Genomic DNA, 13,740 nt, shown 5'->3' on the forward strand with positions numbered 1-13,740 from the left:
TGCGCCACTGGGGAGGCCCTCATCCTCTTTTTAAACCCAAGTTATAACATCAAGGATTAAAAACTGTTCGCTTTTCTTATGGTTTGAAGTTTCCTTTGTTCAATTCCACTTATACATGAAGGTTTTGCTTTATCAACTCCTGGGTTGACAATGGATTGCACACTTTTGTTTCCTTATGGCACCTGAATTAAGTTCACAATTTAACTTGAATAAGTATGAGCTGAAAACATCACTATCACAGAAAGGGTCACACCTAATGGGAAAAAAAGTAATATTCTGCATGTTTCTAAATGGATCAAGTATTTCCTATCAAAGCTCCTGTTATACTTACCTACTGTAAACTTTAGTTATTAAATTGTTGATCTGTTTGTCAATTTTGTATTTTCTGTAATCTTCTAAGCCATCTTTAATTGCAATAATTGTAAGGACCACTACCAGAGGCAACATTGTTATTTCCTTTTGGAAGGCTTCCACCAAAGGTACCCAGTTGAGGACAACCAGAAATAGAAAGTATAAATTGGCGACTCTGCAACCCAAACACACATAAGGAGGTATTAACAAATCACATAAAGACCTTAAGCAAAAAAGACAAAAATACCTTAAGAGGGTTTTCCTATACAGTTCCTATACATTGATTTTGGATGCTACAGAATAGAGAACTAGCTAAATCTAACAAATCTGAATAAACAATTTATTCCCCCTGTCACATCCAGCTTGTGGCTACTTATATTCATAAATGAGAATTATTATTTATTCAATATATAGTAGTAAATATTAGAAAGTGAATTTTGACCAGCATAACACATGAAGTTGATCATAACGGGAAATACTATTTCCTTTTTTTAAAGTTAAAAAAAAAAAACTAGGCCAAATTCAATAAATGTGTTGTAAAAATACGTTTTGAAAAATAGCAACTCTTGAGGCTTCACCAGTTAATTTGTATGTCTAGACATTAGATTCAAAATAAGTAGAAACGCCTGAGGGTTTTTTTCCCCCCTTTGAGACCAATACTTCTATTTCTGCAATTATGCTGTTCAGAACCACCTTTTCAGGAACACCCTCCATTCCTCTCTTTCATATATAGCTCTTCCACAAACCCTTAAGGTAAAATCAAACAGCCCCATTCCTTAAAAAAAGAAAATCTCAACTCTGCACAACCCCTTTTTTTCATCAAGTATTTTTTCCTGTTATTGTCAAGCTTTCAAATAATCTACCTACTACTTCTCCTCCCTCACTTTCAACTTCTTTGACTCCTAAAATTTCTTTCCTAACCATTTTTGCTACTTCTTTGCCTTCCACTATTTCCATGTGGAATGTATCCAAATCTACAGTGCTGCTCTGAACGTTGTTCAAGTTTCACATTCTAATTCCATCACGTGTACTAACCGAGATCGCAAACTCCATAAAAGACACAAACACCTCTAGTATTCAAAGCTTTTAATTCAACAAATTTGCATTTATCCTTTAACTAGATCCACTGTTGAGTCAAGGAATAACGAATGCCTTTATACTCACATGAGCATCTCAACCTCACCATGGATAAAATCAAATGACCTTTCAGTCAACCATATTTTTATTATTTTTTATTAGTTCTATTTATCACCCTGATCTTCACAGTTCAACTCATTCACATCATCTTCACCTAATTGCCACATCAAATCCACTGTATGTGAAATAAGTTCTACTTTTCATTCCCAATGAAGAGGTCAAAGTTCATTACAATTCACCAGGATAGATAAAGCATCCTCCTAAATATTCTCTCTACCTTCAGTTTACCTCCAATTATGTTAGTCAGAGAAGACAGATTACTTGCCAGTCTCAAAAAAATTATCTGTGCTATTATTGCCTTTCTAAAGCTTTTATTCATACTGCTTTTTTCATCTGAAATGTGCTTTCCTGACATCTTGCATCCAAAAATCTCTTCATAATTCAGTGCAAGTGCCTCTTCCACTTCTATTGCTTCTGCTACTAGTCTTATTTCTCCTTTTGAGGCTTCTATTCTACTTGGCAGCATTCTATAGCCTGACCACATCCACTTTTCATGGTTTGTCTATACATCTTCTTTCCCTAGCTAAGGAGCAAACTTCAGGAGGAAAGAAGCACCATTTAAACCTGCATTTCCTTCAGTGTCTAAACTCATAAAACTGGTTCAGAGGAAGTATCTTGCCAACTGTAAAGTGCTAGGTGCATGTAAGAGGTTGTCATTTTGTTATAGGGCAACCCCAATATAAAACAGGATGCCTGACCACGGGTCCTCACCTGCACGCTTAAAGGGGACTTAAACTGCAGGCACACACTAAAAGTTAACAAAGGTTTATTTACAAGGGAAAGAGAAATGAGGAAATGTAAAACTCAGGGAGAAAAGAGGGAGATAAATTCTTAAATGCATCCTAACCGTTCAGATGACCTGGAATCTCAAATGACCCACCGAGACCAAACCTGCCTGGTGGAAAGCACAAGCCAAGTGCCCAAGACCCCACTAACAGGGCTGGTTTTATTTACAAACAGAGAAAATGGCTGCTTAACTCCACCCTTAAGCCCTTGCAACTGGGGATCATGGGATTTGTAGTTCCAAGTGTCTTGATGGCGTAGGGGTGGCATCCACAAAGCCTGTATGGAATTTGCTCAGGACATCCTTTCCCCCTAACAATTTCACAACAGACTGCTAGAATCATCAACAATGACGTAGGTATCATACATACATAGCTATGAAAATGAGAATTTTTAGAAATCAACAAAAATGACAATGCACATTCTAAGACTTTGTTTGAAGAATAAAAGAGTACCTGTGAAATTGTTCAAATAAATTTCTTGGCACGAAATTCAGAAGTGTATACTTTGTTGTTCGTATTCGATTATTCACATAGGTTCCAGAGAACTTTTCATATTCATCCTTGAGGGGCCGGAGGTGGGGAACAACAACCCGGTGCTTTCCTGCCAGTCTGGGGGTCTGAGAGGACTTGCACCCACAGGCAAGCAAAGAAGAATAGTTGTATGGTCTCTCATCATCAGTCCTGTTTGTACCACGAGTCAGCCGCTGCCAGTGATATCTGGCCCATTGATGAGGCTCAGTCATGTCCAAAATGCAGCAAGATCCAGGTTGTGTGAGTGACCTGGCAAAACAAACAAATAACAAAACACTAAAACACTCCCCACACGTTTCTGGAAAATTCTAAAGGGTAGAATGTATAGTAAAAATTTTAGTATTTTTCTATGCCAATAACTATATGAACCAACTGTTCAAAGGATAAATGGGAAAGTAAAATTAGCTTTTGGACTATTTTAAACATTTTTTAAACAAAAATTTGTTTAAAAGAAAAAAAAAATTTAAACTGATTTTTATTAAATAAAGCACACACCTTCAGCCTCATGAACCAAACTTCTAAACAACCAAAGACAGCCCATAAAGGGTCCCTCCATAACTTGAAGGTAGTAATTTAGGCTTAATGGGTACAAGTGTCTTAATTTATCTAATCATGTCAGGAAATGGTTGTGAGGATTAAAGCAATAATATGTAAATCACTCGGCATAAAGCCTGTGAGTAAGCAGTCAATAAAACACATTCTGTGCAGATAAAAAAGATAGATGCAAATTCTTTTCATCCTGTGTGCATACACATCCCTCCATTCATTAAAGCCCCTTAGGTCTGGGCGTGGCCACTTACCTCCCTTTGGCTAGCAAAAAGGACACAAACAGAGCTTTGACTCCTGTTTGCTCTTGGGATTGCTCTCTTCTTGCTTTTGGAAACCTTGTAGTCACTGCAATGTGCCCAGATGAGTCTACTAGATTAAAAACCTACGTGGCCTGTGCACAACCACTTCTGTCCATCTCTGGGTCTGACCACTGACTGCCAGGACCCTGGGAACACCTGAGTGTGCCCAGATGACACAATCTAAAACAGATACCATCTGAGCTCAGCCCAAATTGCCAACCCACCAAACTGTTAGTCAATAAAAGCTACATCACCACATTTAAGAATGGTTTGCTATTAAACAAAACCTAACTGATAAACAATCTCTTCCCAATTTTCCTTATTTCTAAGAAATTTAGTTCTGCCTAGGATGTGAGCTCATTAATTTTATTAAAAAAAAAAAAAACCAAAAAGCTAACATTTATTAAGAACCTACTATATCCCAAGCACTATGCAATGCACTTTACATGCATTATCTTATTTAATATTTACATCAACTTAATAACGTAGGTGCTATTTTTCTTTCATAAAAGAGGAAATAGGCTTAGAAAGGAAATTTACTGAAATTCATATGGTGAGTAAGGTGAATTCAAAGCAAAATCTTTCCAACTCCATAGCTTTTGCCTTTAGCTGTTAAAGTGCTTCTTCTCTCTGTCTCCAGAGTAGCTGTCCAATAAAAGTTCAGCCAGTAGGTGACAAGCATGTTGGTGTGTGTAATGTCAGGAGACCTAGTTTTCTAACCTGCCTTACCAATCCCACTGTGTGTAATTATCTTAGATTGCAATTCACCTCTGGACACTTAAACACAGTAAATCTATGGGTTAAAACAAAACATCCATTGATTCAGGTGGCCCATGGTCTCATCTGGAGAAAAACTAGGTCATGTGTTAGAAACTGTACAAGGTTAGGGATACAGAATACCCAGAACACATTCTCAGCGAGATGATAGACATGTAAATATATAAATGCAATCCTGTGTGCAAAATAGTGTTCAAGACACTGAATTGGTCTGGGCATTTTATTTTAAGCTTGCTTCATGTCTAAGTCTCATTCTAAGCTTGTATTTATTGATTATTTTCTCTAATAGTTTCCCTATAAGGGCACTCAATTTGTATCCAGCTTTCATGGATCTAAATCATAAATCATTAACTACTAGCACTGGAAGATTTGGTCCAATTACATTCTAGTAATTCTAGTGAATTTTGTTCTTACTAACATACTTGTTTACTATATGGTCCTTAAGCAACCCAAGAAGAACTTATAAGACAAAACCTTATCTTTCCCCAAGTCACCAATTCCAAAGAGACAAATCTATGATGGGAAAACATTTCATTGCCAAAGTATTTCTAGGTCCTCCTTCCTCAATGCTTTTTCTTTTTTTTTTTTTTTTTTTAAAGATTTATTTATTTATTTATACAAGCACTGGGTACAGTCAGAAGCGCGGGAGGGTGAGAGAATTCACCAGAGCCAGAGCCGGGAGCAGAACAGGCAGAAGGACCGAAGTACACTGCTGAGGAGAGCAGCGGGCGGCAGGAGAGGTCTGCGCGCCATGTGGGACCCTCCTCCGGTGGCCGGGTTGCTGCCGGGGATCGAACCGGCGCCCCAGAGGCCGCGGGCAGCTTCGCAACCCAGCGCTCAACCGCTGCGCCACTGGGGAGGCCCTCAATGCTTTTTCAAAGTGCTTGAACTTAGATTAGATCCTGTTGTTTAATTGCATATGGCCTTACCTTTCCCTTTTTTGATTCTCAAGGAATTTTAGAGAGGACAGAATTGGGGCTGGCTTACTGCCCTCCTGAGCCTCCCTGTCCTCAATGGTCCAGTCTCTCCCAGCTCCTTGTTGTGATAACTCACCCACCCCCACTACTCTCTGTCTTTCCTACAAAGTGGTTGCTGGATCATAGAACTGGATTTCCCAATACAAAGAAGTTGTTAGTTTTCAAGGACCAAAGGGGAAAAAAAGAGGAGGCATGGTGTAAATTACCTCATGGTGGGGATACTTTTCAATTTCCAGTTTAGAATTTAAACCATCTTATATCAAGTGCTTTCAAGATATGTTGACTGTGATCCCTGCAAGAAATACAGTCTACGATCCAACCCAGAACAGACACACATATATAGCCAAAGCCAAACATCCTACAAAACAATTCTTACCTTTGTGAAAAATAGACATAGTATTATTTAAATGAAGTGTGTGTCCACACATATGTAAATCAAACTGAAGTCTCCAGGCCTCCCCGGTGGCCCAAAGGGTTGAGTCTCAGTGCTGTCAAGCTATTAGCTGCCATTGCAGCTTGAGTTCAATCCTGGGCCAGGGAGCTGACCCACATGGTGCAGCAGACCTCTCCTGTCTCACCCACTGCTCCCCTCAGCAGTGCATTTCAGTCTGTCTGTTCTGCTCCCCAATCTGTCCCTGGTGAATCCTCTCACCTCCTACACCCCAGTTCTTGTATACATAAAACAAATAAATCTTTAAAAACATATGTACAAACTGTAAGTCTCAATATGCCTTACATCTCTGATGGGAAGTGATGATGCTTTTCCTCCCCAGGGGAAGAAGGTGGTCCTCCAGTGGAGATATAAGAGGTCACAGGTTTTTGATTCAGGGAAGTTATATAACGGGTCTCTCCATGAGACATGAGCTTTCCAATCTGCCCTTTTTTTTGCTTTTTTTCCCCCAAATAAACCCATATTGGTTTTAGAATAACTGACTATATTTGTTCAAGGTTGCTATCCTCAATACTTGCAATTCATGAATTTTCAATACCACTCTATTTCCTGGCTCTCTACCTCTCATTTTAAATCTAGTCAAGATACACTTAACAGCTTTTGTGAAAAAAATTTCAATCTAAAATGGAATTGGAAGATACAAAACAGAAAATCTCATGCCTGTGGCCTCAATACAACAAAACTTAAGACAGATAAGGATTGAGAAATAGTCTTCCTGTAAATGTGTGATTTGCAGAAAATTGAAACTCATCACACTCTACCAATAGAAATTCACAAAGAATCTCTCCCCATACTTAAGCCCTTAAATTTGCTGTGTAAACATGTCCAAAGTTCAGAAATAGGCAAAAGAAATTAATAAACCACCAAAACAGTAACCGGTGAAGGTTTATTATACAGATATCCAGAGAATAGTTTGCAAGCAGGTACACTAACGTCAAAATGCAGACTAAAACTTAAAGGTATAGTATTACAAAGCAGCTAGTGAAAAGAGAAAGCAATGAATTGTTTATTCTTCACAGAGATTCATTGTTAATACTGCAATTTCCTGAAAAGATAAGGAGTCTTTTTTTTAAATTTTATTTTTATATTCTCCATACAATTGCAACCCCCTTATTTTGACCCCAATCTCTCCTTCCCACCCCCCCATATTGTGTCTCTGGTTCATAGTTGTTTGTTGATTTTGATATTTTCTTTCTTATAGTTATTCTTTTTCCTGGTCCCGTATTTAAGTTTTCTAGATTCCTGCTATGAGTGAGACCATCTGATATTTTTATTTTTTCTGGCTATTTCGCTGAGCATGATCCCTTTCAGCTCCATCTATGTTGCCGCAAATTGCATGTGTTTATCTTTTTTTGAATGCTGAGTAATATTCCATGGTGTATATGGACCACATCTTCTTGATCCAGTCCTCTATTTTTGGGCATTTGGGTTGTTTCCAAAGCTTAGCTATTGTAAATAGTGCTGCTACAAACATAGGGGTGCAGGTGCTCTTTGGAATTAATGTTTCTGTGTCCTTTGGATAAATATGCAGGAGTGGAATTGCTGGATCATATGGAAGCTCTATAAAACATAAGGAGTCTTAATCAAAGATTGATTCATATCAACTACGGAAAGTTTTGGTTTTAGTTCCCAGAGTCTCAGACAGAAAATGACCCAGATCAGGTTGATCTGGCAAAATATGCTGAATTATACTTTGTTTTATTGGCTTAAATAAATTGAGGCAAGCAAAAGTTAAGTGAATTTATTAAAGAATTAAGACTGAGGACTAGAGCCCAGGGACAGCCTTTAGATGGCTCTGGGAAAGAGGCCCAGACTTTGAGGTTCTCAGTAAGGATTTTATACAATTTGCAAGGGAAATATTTTAACCAGCAGCTAGGTGTCAATGTATCTGTTTGATGTTATCTACGTATTGAGGAAAACAATGTGGCTTTTTAGTATTTACCCAGTCCATTTTGAACCTTTTCTTCTGGGAATAAGCTTTGCTCACTAGGAGGCAACTTCTTTATTGCTGTTGATGCAGCTTCTTTGCTAGGCCAGTCAATCTGTGCCTTGACTTTTTGGCTTGTGCTTTTTGGTTGAGATCACAGCCAGGGGTACCCATTTAATTGTTGACTTTCTACTGGTTATTCCTGCTCCCAGAGTTTTCAGGGCTGATCTCTGATTTTTATTTTAATAGACTCTCGCTAAACTCTCCTTTTCCCCTGTCAATAAATACAGCCTACCCCAAATCCTCAATGGCCTCCCCTATAAATTGCTATATACAGTTTGTGTGTCCCGAATTGCAATTCCACTCCTATTCCTGAATAAACTTATTTTTTTTCAAATTTGAGCTTGCCTCAATCTACCTTCTTATGTTAACACATTCAAGGTCCACCAATATGTTGCTACATACATTTTGGAAAGATACTGCATGTGGCTATGCATGCAATGCAGAAAGCAAAACAGAAAAGGGCAGGTCCATATCCAAAGCCCAGTAGATACAGAAAGTAGACTGTATGGTAGAAAGGAACTGAAAGACAGCAGTTGGAATAGAAGTTTCTAGGAGGGCAATAGTGAATTCACTGGAGCAGGCAGTCTTTTAATCTTTTTCTGTCTGCACCAGCAAAGTCAAAAGTATAGTAATAGGGCCTCCCAGGTAGCACAAGGGGTTAGGACGCAACCTATGAAACTATCTGCAACCACTGCAGCATGAGTTCGATCCCCAGCCAGGGAGGTACCCTCATGGCTCAGCAGACCTCTCCTGACTCACCTGCTGCTCCCCTCAGCAGTGTATTACAGTCATTCTGCCTATTCTGTTCCCCACTCTGTCTCTGGTGAATCCTCTTACCCCACCACACCTCTGGCCTATACTCCAGTTCTTGTATACATAAATAAATAAATCTTTTTTAAAAAGTATAGTAATAGAGAAGGCTCTGTTTTTAATGATACCTCACATTTCTGGAAAACATAAGCTATAAAGAGGAAAGCATACCAGAGTGAATCATTTTTAAAGCTTAGACTTTAGAAATTATTTCATCTAAAGGCTGTCACAAATTAACAGCCCTTAAGCAAAATTCTACCCAATGATTTTATTTTGTATCATGATGTTGGCAAACAACATTGTTTTAACTATTTTGGATATAGGATGTTTTTAAACATGAAGAACATTTAAACAACATTTTAAAAGGAAGACAATTCGCGCAGAAAACTGATAATTAGCAGCTCTCTTGAAAAAAAAAAAAAGGAAAACAACAATCAACAGAATATTGGATACATACTTTCACATGGTAACAATGTCAGAAGCCTTTCTCTACAGCCCCATCCTAATCATGCATTTTCTGGTTTACCTGTTCTGATTGAGTGAACAAGCACACCGCACACTTTTTGACAAGTCGAATATATCCTACTCTATCCAAGTTCAAATATTGGTTGCATCACTTGTTAACTAACATGACTATGTACTTAACCTCTGAACCTGAGATTGCTAATGAATAAACTGAGACACCATTAAAACCCTGGGGCATATTAGAGACAAACACTGCTTATTCTATTCTGCATTCTTCTCTTTGGCTTTTCTTCTCTCTTTAGGTCATAAATAAGACAAGGTTGGAAATGCTGTAAACTAAACAGAGGTCTAAACTTTCAATATATTGCTTATAAATTAAATGAAGTCCAAGTCTAAACAAATACTCACTCAGTTTCATGCATGTTGGTAGCTGAGAAGTAACCAGAACTGAGTGGATACAAGTAGAAACCAATCACAAAAAGGCATGACACCAAATGACCTTCATACCATCTGATCTCTCCAAAATTCATCCCCACTATATTCAAGAATAGAGTTTATTTTATTTGTCTGGTGTTTCCAAGCTCTCCTGATAAGAATCTGTTGGGACCCCTATCAATTACAATCTCCCACGCCTCTCCCCATGAAATCCGATTGGAAGATCTAGAATAGAGTTCATGAATGTAGAATTTAATTAATACCCAGATGACTCAGCAGGGAAACTGCAAAACACAGTCTAGAACCCTACACCTTTGCAAATGATGCTTTGCTCTATGGAGTCTAGCCAACAATTTCACCCATTCACCACATCAGCCCTTATTCATCCCTTGCATTGTCTTTAACTTCCATATTGGAGTTGAGAACATTGAAGGGTCCACAAAGAAAATACTGTCAGGCATTCCCTGCTCTGGTCCCATTACAATCCTAACCCAGTCTCTGCACTTGCCACGATGTGCTGTTAGCAACTTCATTCTTCAAAGTCAGGGAAGAGATCTAATTCCTTTCCAAGTGGCCAAAATCTTACATTAACAAATGATTGATGATCACTGGATTTTAGAGAAATGAGGTAATATAGAAAGGAACAAAAATACCCCTTTCCTGTTTTATGGCTCTCTCTGCTTTTCCTTCCATTAAAGGAATAAAAGATCTAAATTTTAGAAAACAAATAGTTGTACTTTCAGCATGTGATTGCATGAATCTATCATTATTAGTAAAAGGAATGTGCTTTTCCAGGTCTAAAAAGACTTAGAAGATCACTGAATATTAGTTCTCTCAATGTGAAAATAAAAAGAGAAAAGAAGATTGCTAAGTTTTATTTCTTTTCTTGGTTGCAATAACATATATGGATTCATAATTTTTAAAAATTGAAGTTTTTAAAGGAAGATGTTATCATTAGCAGGTATGAAAAAGTCTTACACCCTAAGCATCAGGTTTGCATAATGCTATATAAGCCAATATTCTATCCACTTACAGAAGCTGGAAAAAAAACCTATAAAATTTCATATTTACATGCCATCCCTTTTAGGCATGAAATCAACTATGATCAGAAATAAATAAATATAAACAAATTATTGCTTAGTGAGTACTAATGTTACCATAATGACTACTGTTTTTAAGAAGGTTTTCGGGCCACTCCTGGTGGCGCAGGGGGTTGAGCGCCGTGCTGCGAAGCTGTCCACAGCCTCTGCAGCGCTGGTTCAATTTCCAGCCAGCCGGTGAGGGTCCCACATGGCGTGGCAGACCTCTCCTGTCTCGCCCGCTGCTCCCATCAGCAGTGTATTTTGTCAGTCTGCCTGTTCTGTTCCCTGCTCTGTCTCTGGTGAATCCTCTCACCCTCCTGCACATCTGGCCTGTACCCTGGTTCTTGTATAAATAAACAAATAAATAAATCTTTAAAAAAATAAATAAAATGGGGTCTCCCCAGTGGCACAGCGGTTGAGCGCTGGGTTGCGAAGCTGCCCGCAGCCTCTGCAGTGCTGGTTTGATCCCCGGCTGCTCCCCGGCCACCGGAGGAGGGTCCCGCCTGGCGCGCAGACCCCTCCTGCCGCCCGCTGCTCCCCTCAGCAGTGTACTTCGGTCCTACTGCCTGCTCTGCTCCCCACTCTGGCTCTGGTGAATTCTCTCACCCTCCCGCGCTTCTGACTGTACCCAGTGCTTGTATAAATAAATAAATATAAAAAAAATAAAAATGTTATTAAAAATAAATAAATAAATAAATAAATAAATGGTTTTCATGTCATTTAAGTTAATCTCCACAAACAAGTGCGGAGTTTCATTTCCATTTTTCAGAGGAAGAAACAAAAGTTCAGAAAAGGTTTGATAACTTTCTAAGGCATGCAGTTTTGGACTCCGAAGTCATGCTTTTTCAACTACACAATGCTATTTGTGTGTAAAATTTTAAGCTGATCGTTTAAAATTAGATTACTTCTAATATAGCATAATTTTTCTGGAAGATATTTAAAAGCTTCAATTAAATAGTATACCATGTTCCTCTTGCACACAAATGTACCTGAAAGAAGACTTGAGTTCTCAAAAACCCTGTTTTCTTTAATGAATGCTTTAATGAAAAGTCTGTAGCAGGGCAGATTACCAAAGGTAAATAGGAATAATGAATTCCCTTGGGTCCAGTTAATATTTAAAATTTTCTGAGGTCATCACCAACCAACAAACAACTGGAAATACACACATGAGCTCACCTGTCTAAAAAAGAAAAACATTCTTATGTATAGACACTGCAAGACGCTCTATGTTTGTGGTTGTCATACTCTAGGCATGCATCACAATGTCCTGACACACACCTCCTGAGTTTCTGATTCAACAGGTCTAAAGTGAGGCTCAAGAAGTTTTAAGTTTCCAGGTAGTGCTGATGTTGCAAGTGTTGGGAACACACTTTGAAAACCACTACTCTATGCTGAGCAACTTTTTGCAAAATATACAGTTGAAATTTTAAGAGTGAACACTTTATGAGATATCAGTCCTGTTACTGAGAAGCCCATCTCCTTTGAGTGTATAGGCAAAGGTTATATACTGATGACAGCTGAACAAGCAGACACTCATATCTACAGTTAGACTTAAATAGTGAAGGTCTAGTTTACACAAAAATCAACAGAGGGCGGTGATGAGGTCTTAAGGATTGATTCTTTCTGCAGACTTAATGCAATTGGTTTCTACCAGTATTTTCCAAAAGCTCACCAAGTAGAACAATGAGTCCTGGCCTTAACAGAACTATAACATTCTCAACCAGGATGAGAAAACACTAACAAAAATCAAAGTTTTATATGCTCCAAACCTTGGAAAAAAGGAAGAGTCAATAAAAAAAAATATAGCTATTTATTTCTTAGAATACAGGAACTGCTGCATGGTAGACTCAAGATAAGAAGGGTCCTTGACCCACAAGTTATAGGTAACTCTGCCTGAAGCAAAGAGAGCACTGATAAAACTTGGGCTTGTTCCAATCTGACTCACACATCCAATTCTCTCTATAAGAGGCTTCCTACCTCAAGAGACCAATTCCTTATCTGACAAGCAAGATCCATGAGAGCAAAAGCATTTGGTATTTTTTGCTGGTTTCTTTGTTGCATCAGATGCCAAGGTGACATGCTGGCATTGCTCTCCTGTAACTACTATCCAGCTATCTATAAAAGTAAAAAGAAGTAATACATCACCAAAAACATTGAACTAAAGTTTTACTTTTGATAATTGCTCATTATAATCATGTGAGGAAGTGCTATATAGTACATAGGTCTATAAAAAGTGAGCACATAGGGCCTCCACTGGTGGCCCAGCGGTTGAGCGCTGGGCTGCGAGGCTGCCCGCAGCCTCTGCAGCACCGATTCATTCCCCGGCCGCCGGATAGGGTCCCACAAAAAAAAAAAAAAAGGAGCACATAGGGCTTCCCCTGGTGACGCAGGCTGTTGAGCACAGCGCTGTGAAGCTGTCTGCAGCCTCTGCAGTGCCGGTTCGATCCCGGCCAGCCAGCGAGGATCCCACATGGCGCTGCAGACCTCTCCTGTCTCGCCCACTGCTTCCTTCAGCAGTGTGTTTCAGTCAATCTGCCTGTTCTGTTCCCTACTCTGTCTCTGGTGAATCCTCTCACCCTCCCACACATCTGGCCTGTACCCCGGTTCTTGTATAAATAAATAAATAAATCTTTACAAAATAAAAACTTTCTTAAAAAAATAAAAATAAATAAATTTAAAAAAATGAGCACATAGTATCTTTCACTTTTGCTACTAACAAAAAAGCCTTTATAACAGCTTTAACATTCTTGGGATCTTAAATGGGAAATAGTCAACTTTACTCAAGCACACAGCCCTTATGCATCTTTAGAAAAGAGTGCTCAAGCCAAGTCCATTCAACGCCAAGTCATTCAAAAAGTATGGCCTAAAAGCCAGATTACTATGTTGATGCTGAGAAGCGACAAATAAGACACTTGTTCTATATAGTAAAAGCATTCTGAAACTCAGGCTGAGGGAAGGGACCCTCCAGAGCAAAGAATGACATGTTTTATATCATTCATAGTTTCGGTCTGTCTGCCTGTTCTGCTCCCCACTCTGTCTCT

At 38.8% G+C, this 13,740-nt stretch overlaps 1 protein-coding gene across 1 annotated transcript in view; it reads right to left on the reverse strand.

Annotated features, from left to right (window-relative positions):
* ATP10D (ATPase phospholipid transporting 10D (putative)) overlaps positions 1-3,076 on the reverse strand; it is a gene marked incomplete at both ends in the record, with an annotated part of 52,463 nt that extends 49,387 nt beyond the window's left edge. The window contains 2 exons of the mRNA XM_084233014.1: positions 336-526; positions 2,787-3,076. Coding sequence (XP_084089140.1) covers positions 336-526; positions 2,787-3,076 — 481 coding nt within the window. The remainder of the gene's footprint in view (positions 1-335; positions 527-2,786) is intronic.
* Between the last annotated feature and the right edge of the window lie 10,664 nt (positions 3,077-13,740).

This window comes from Talpa europaea (assembly GCF_964194135.1).
Source record: "Talpa europaea genome assembly, chromosome: 5".
NCBI classification, from domain to species: domain Eukaryota; kingdom Metazoa; phylum Chordata; class Mammalia; order Eulipotyphla; family Talpidae; genus Talpa; species Talpa europaea.